The 6411-nt window shown below is 38.8% G+C and overlaps 1 protein-coding gene across 5 annotated transcripts in view; it reads right to left on the bottom strand.

The window, feature by feature from the left end:
* Positions 1 to 5689, bottom strand: part of LOC121387548 (carbohydrate sulfotransferase 11-like) — a 30616-nt gene extending 24927 nt beyond the window's left edge. For 2 of the 5 annotated variants that reach the window (XR_005959840.1, XM_041518702.1), the window contains exon 1: positions 5573 to 5689. Coding sequence is in view for 1 of the 5 variants with exons in the window: in XM_041518701.1 (XP_041374635.1) it covers positions 5573 to 5601 (29 nt within the window). In the remaining 4 variants the exon portion in view is untranslated. The remainder of the gene's footprint in view (positions 1 to 5572) is intronic. The other 3 variants (XM_041518701.1, XM_041518704.1, XM_041518705.1) reach the window with 3 other exon arrangements.
* Positions 5690 to 6411: the final 722 nt, after the last annotated feature.

The raw sequence follows: 6411 nt of genomic DNA, 5'->3' as shown, positions 1-6411 counted from the left end.
CGTGTGCAGTCCCAATATGCACTTAGACTAGATGGGCACTTTGTTACGTAATACCTCCGCGCGACGGTGGTCGAGCTGTTCCCAATACACACCCAGACCAGTTGCGGAGGCCATGTGGCCAGTAGTTACGTAATACCTCCGCGAGTTCTGTTTTACGACCTGGGATTTTTAGTGATTGGCGACAGCTTCAAGTTCTTTATTTGCCTTAAGTTAAACAAACTTATCAGCATAAATACATACATATATAATCACGGTATATATACAAATATACAAATACAGGTGGAGAGTGATTTAAGAATTAATGGTAAAATTAACATAGCATACTAGTAATAGTGGTGGGATGTACATATATATGTGCACTATAAACATTATCGTGGTATAGTAATAATTCTAATTCTAAATATATAGGTATATATTGATGTATACCAGATGAAATATGATTAATATACTTGCTAATGAAACGGCAGGTTTGTGGATGTCATATTTTAAGTAAGCTTCAGTAAATCGTCTCTAACTTTATTTGCCAAAACTAAATATTTTCCCAGGTTATTGATGTCTTTATTGTTTTCAGTTGTTAATAGTTCAATGAGCCTAAATACGCTTGGACGTCTGTGGTAACATTGTTTTATATACTTATTCCTCAAATCATTCAAAGCTGGGCAAATAAGGATAAAATGGTATTCGTCTTCTATATCATTATAGTTACAAATAGTGCATTTTCTTTCGGCCCTGTCAATTTTCCTATACCTTCCGATTTCTATATTTAATTTGTGTGCACTAATTCGGATCTTTGATATTTCTTTTAAGTGATTTAATGGTATGGGTTGTCTAAGATATGTTTGTAGCTTGAATTCAAGTAACAAAAATTTATATAAGGTACCTTTCGGTGAAGTCGTTATTCGACTAAAACAATGTTGTTTAAAATTATCGTAAATTCTTTCCTTAATTATATGTAACCAGGCGTTAAATTATTAATTATCAAAGATTTCAATTAAATATTAATTATAATATATTAAGTATTTTTAAAAACTAATTTGTAGGGAGTGGATCTTTAAATATAAAATAGTTAAAGAAAGGTGTGTTGTTTATTTCATCTTTTTTGTTAGCAGTGGTCATTGTTTATTGTGTTGGGTTTGTTAGTAGTTGTTAATTCACGTGCGACGATGACAGTTCACGCAAGACTGATGACTCGACACCGAGACACGCACTGCATGCTTTTGGACTACGCCCTTTATAACGAGATTGTTCCTAATTGTCAGATTACGATCAGCTTTCATCAGAAGCAGACAGTCAGTATTATTTTATCCATTTATTCTGCAGAGAATCGGTTGATTATTATATATATATATATTATACACTACTGCATTTCCAGTGTCTGATCAAATAGATATTGTGGATGTCTGGTAAGATATATTTATTTGTAATTTGTATTTTATATTGATATTCGGACATAGTGATGTAATAATTTTATCTTAATTGAGAGTTTATATTATACATGTGCGCGGGAGTGTGAAAGTTAATGTGTGATTGTAAGGAATGTTTGTATTATATTTTACAGGTTTTTCCAACTGGTCTACAAATAAAATATTGGAACCACAAGGAGTGTTATCTTTACTTCTTCCCCGGGTTACATATACTCTTCAAAAAAAGAAACGCAAAAGGGTACAAATGGGTTATAACTCCGATTTTATGTTTCCTACCGGTTCATGCTTTGTGAATATAAGGTCATTGCATGTCCCAAACACATTCCCACGGTTACATTCGATAAAACGCAGCTACTGTACAATAAAGTTCCAAAATGTGAATATTCGCAAAAACGCAGCCACGTGCAAACCATGTCACCACTGCACGTGCGTTGTCTGCACGTGCAACATGAACACCGACAGTATAAAAGTGCAGGGTGTTCGCTTGCCTGGCCTCTGTATCTGGCCGACAGTTGACAATCCAGGACATGCCACGTCTCAGTGAACCGCAGAGAAACAATGCCATCGGCCGACTAGACGCAGGCGAATCCAGAACGGCCGTTGCCAGGGCATTCCATGTGTCCCCAAGCACCATCTCCAGACTGTGGGACCGTTACCAGCAACATGGATCAACACGTGACCTCCCTAGATCCGGTCGACCAAGGGTCACTACCCCCGGGCAGGACCGCTACATCCGGGTACGCCACCTTCGGGAACGATTGACTACTGCCACCTCCACAGCCGCAGCAATACCAGGTTTGCGCAGGATATCCGACCAGACCGTAGGGAACCGCCTACGTGAGGTAGGAATTCGTGCTAGACGTCCAGTTCGAGGTGTCATCTTAACACCACAACACCGTCGACTCCGACTGCAGTGGTGCCAGATTCATCGACAATGGCCTCAACTGCGATGGAGACAGGTATGGTTCAGTGACGAGTCCCGATTTCTGCTCCGACGTCATGATGGAAGATGTCGCGTGTATAGGCGTCGTGGTGAACGTTATGCGGCAAACTGCGTGCAGGAAGTGGACAGATTCGGCGGGGGTAGTGTCATGGTGTGGGCAGCCATCTCACACACTGGCAGAACTGACCTGGTCCACGTGCAGGGCAACCTGAATGCACAGGGCTACATTGACCAGATCCTCCGGCCACACATCGTTCCAGTTATGGCCAACGCCAACGCAGTGTTCCAACATGACAACGCCAGGCCTCACACAGCACGTCTCACAACGGCTTTCCTACAGAACAACAACATTAATGTCCTTCCTTGGCCATCGATATCACCGGATTTGAACCCAATTGAGCATCTATGGGACAAGTTGGACCGACGCCTCCGACAGCGACAACCACAGCCCCAGACCCTGCCCGAGCTGGCAGCAGCCTTGCAGGCCGAGTGGGCCACCATCCCCCGGGACGTCATCCGTACTCTGGTTGCTTCAATGGGCAGGCGGTGCCAGGCAGTTGTCAACACACGCGGAGGCCACACCCGGTATTGACTCCAGATGACCTTGACCTTGGTGGTGTGTCCTATCACGTACTCACAATGGACTAGAGTGAATTGTGAACAATCCTGCAACATTTGGTAATTATCGGACTCACCATTCAATAATTAAATCAATTCTCCAAATGTTACGACAATGTGGTTTTGCGTTTCTTCTTTTGAAGAGTATATATTATATTCTCTGTTACCAGCATTTGGTATGTTCCATATATAGTTTAGTCCAAGCCTATTTAGTTCTTGTTTGACTTGTGTTACCCAGTTACCCTTTAATCGTTCCATTTCCTCATATATAGCTAAAAGGATACAATTTTCAGTATTTCGTATTTTAATCCAATATTTAAAAATTCTTAATTTTCTCATAATATACAGAGGAAAACGCCCTAACTCACTATATACAGTAGCTAGTCTGACCATCTAAGAAAAATATGCCGTCTTGGTCGCTGTGGAAATATAACTTGTATGCGATATTCGGTTTTTGTAATAAATAGATAGGATTTAGACATATCGAGGAGAAACATAGGAAACGTTGTCCGTCCGGACTGGTAAATATTTTATTTCTGCTCTGTTGTATAACCTTGATGTGACTGATGTGACTTTAAATATTTTAATACTGTATTATACCAATATTATTTAGACGGTGTTTCCGGTAATCTGACGAAGTAAACTGTAGGCTTCACTGTTCTAATATAGATAAAGCTTAACCAGTCATCCTAGAGGACCTAGGTAAACTGTAGGTTATTGTCTTTATTGTGATAGGTACCAGTATTAATTCTGTATTACAAGGTTACTGAATGAGTAGTTAAGGGTTAATTAAAAATTAACCAGTTAGGAATAGAGTTGTAATTCCTTTATTAATTAAGTTCCCCAGGCAGCGTTTCTCAATTATCACACGTGTGTGTGTTGTATCACGGTGAAGTGATTAGAATATTGTGTAAACTAGACACCTAGTGATTAACTAATTAAGTGATTAGTTCTGGGTTGTTATTATTATTGTTGTTGTTAATTAATTATCTGCGGCAAATATATTTGTCAGCGTAAGGTTAATACAGATTCCAAAGTGTATTGTGTTTTGTTGTGTTTTCTAGTGAACTAAACGTGCTATATTATATATACTTTATATAAGATCTTACCTCTGATATACCTAGAGCCGAGCCACTCGGGTTTAAACTGCCCGACACAGAGAGATCTAATAGATATACAGTTAGGAGAGATATTTGGATAATCGTGTTTCATTCAGTTACGGGTATTATAGGATCCCCGTGACAACTATATACAATAGCAAAAACAAAAGAATAGGATTTTCTAGGCGATTCCAACATTTTGTAAAACATTTTAATAGTTAAAGTTTGATTTTATTTAACGACACCACTAGAGCATATTGATTTATTAATAATTGGCTATTAGATGTCAAACATTTGGTAATTTTGAAATTTAGTCTTAGAGAGAAAACCCGCTACTTTTTTTAGTAGTAGCAAGGGATCGTATATACACCATCCCACAGACAGGATAGCACATACCACGGCACATACCAGTCGTGTTGCACTGGCTGGAACGAGATTTTTTTAATAGTGTCTATATTTAGTACATTAGAACAATAATATTGCATACGGCGATGAATATACATTTGGTATTAGAAATTGATTGTCCCCCTCCCCCGAAAAAATGTTTAGTAAATTAAAAAGAAGCATGGATATACCTACATATATGTGTTTTATGAATTTTACAAATTCTATTATATCCAGCACTTGCCTTGAAAAATATGATTTTTGTGTTAAAAATGTCCTAAAATTAAATTAGCGCCCTGCCCCATCAAACTCCTAGCTAGAACACTGTGTGTGTGTGTATATATATATATATATATATATATATATTATATGTGTGTGTGTGTGTGTGTGTGTATGTGTGCGTGCGTGCGTGCGTGCGTGCGTGCGTGCGTGTGTGTGTCTGTATGTTTCTGTGTGTTTCTGTGTCTGTCTGTGTGTGTGTGTGTGTGTGTATGTGTGTGTGTCTGTCTGTGTGTATGTGTGTGTGTATGATTTTATTTACGCTGTTTGGTTGGCGGCGGAATCATGAAAACTATTAAAAAAAAATTAATAATGATGTCCTTGTGGCGGTTTATTTGCCGCACCTTCAATAAAGAAAAATTGGTATTTACTTTTATTACGACTTGTTAATTTTAACAATATTAAAGATAATTATTTAAAGTTTTTAAATACAAAACAAAATCTGTAGTTTAAATAAAATCGGCAATCTTAAAAGGTGAGCCATTTACCGCCAAACTTCTTGTTTGTTTGCTTGTTGTTTCTTGAGTGAACATAGCTTCACTGCATGTTTTGTGATATGACCATGTTTTGTATACATATATTAAAGTTTATGGTTTTATATAGTAATACATCACGACGACAGCTGTTTTTCAACAAGGCATATTCGGGTGGGGAAGGTGAATACTATTTTTGTGTTCAATTTAAAAAACACACAATTGGCTCAAAAATAAATAATTTGTAGTAAATTCCATAGTCTAAAAAAAAAAAAGTTTCTTTGTGGGACGGACTATACAGAAAACTTTTTTTTTTCTTATTGTTTCTAATGTAGTAAAATATACACTGACCTGACGGCGGAACATCTAGTAGTGGTCATTGTGATAGGTTCTCTAATTGTTTATGGCGCGAGTTTGCATGTGGTCTATCCAACCCGCCAGTCTATATAGACAGCTGGTCGATTTGCGTATTAATACTAAAATCCAGTTACACAGCTGTATTTGTGCGCATGGTTGTACCATGTGTCCACGCTGATTGTTACAGAGTCGAGTGTGGGTGTTTAGCGCTAGAATATACAAAACAATCAAACTTTTTTTCTGGGGAGGGAAAGAAAGAAATGTTTTATTTAACGACGCACACTCAACACATTTTATTTACGGTTATATGGCGTCAGACATATGGTTAAGGACCACACAGATATTGAGAGATGAAACCCGCTACTTGTTTCGATTAGCAGCAAGGGTTCTTTTATATGCACCATCCCACAGACAGGGTAGTACATACCACGGCTTTTGATATACCAGTCGTGGTGCACTAGCTGGAACGAGAAATAGCCTTAATGGGTTCACCGACGGAAATCGATCCCTGACCGACCGCGCATCGAGCGAGCGCTTTACAACGGGGCTACGTCCCGCCCCTTCGGGGAAGGGGTGCCTCGGTTGTTGTTAGGGTTGAGTTGTTTCTTTTTTGGTTGTTTTTTTGTTTTTGTTTTGTTTTTTTACGGGATTTTTTTGTTGGGGGGGGTCTTGTTGTGTTGTTGGGTGGGATGGGGGTTTTTGTTGGGTTTTTGGGGGGTTTTCTTTTTTTTTGGGGGGGGGGGGTTCTTACTAATATGTAGGTAACAATTAGCGCATAATCAATCATTGTCTCTTTAAAAATTGGGGGGGGGGGGGGGCGTAATCCAGTGACG

This window comes from Gigantopelta aegis, chromosome 13, assembly GCF_016097555.1.
Source record: "Gigantopelta aegis isolate Gae_Host chromosome 13, Gae_host_genome, whole genome shotgun sequence".
Classification (NCBI taxonomy): Eukaryota; Metazoa; Mollusca; class Gastropoda; order Neomphalida; family Peltospiridae; genus Gigantopelta; species Gigantopelta aegis.
This window is presented reverse-complemented; position numbering and strand designations above follow the sequence as displayed.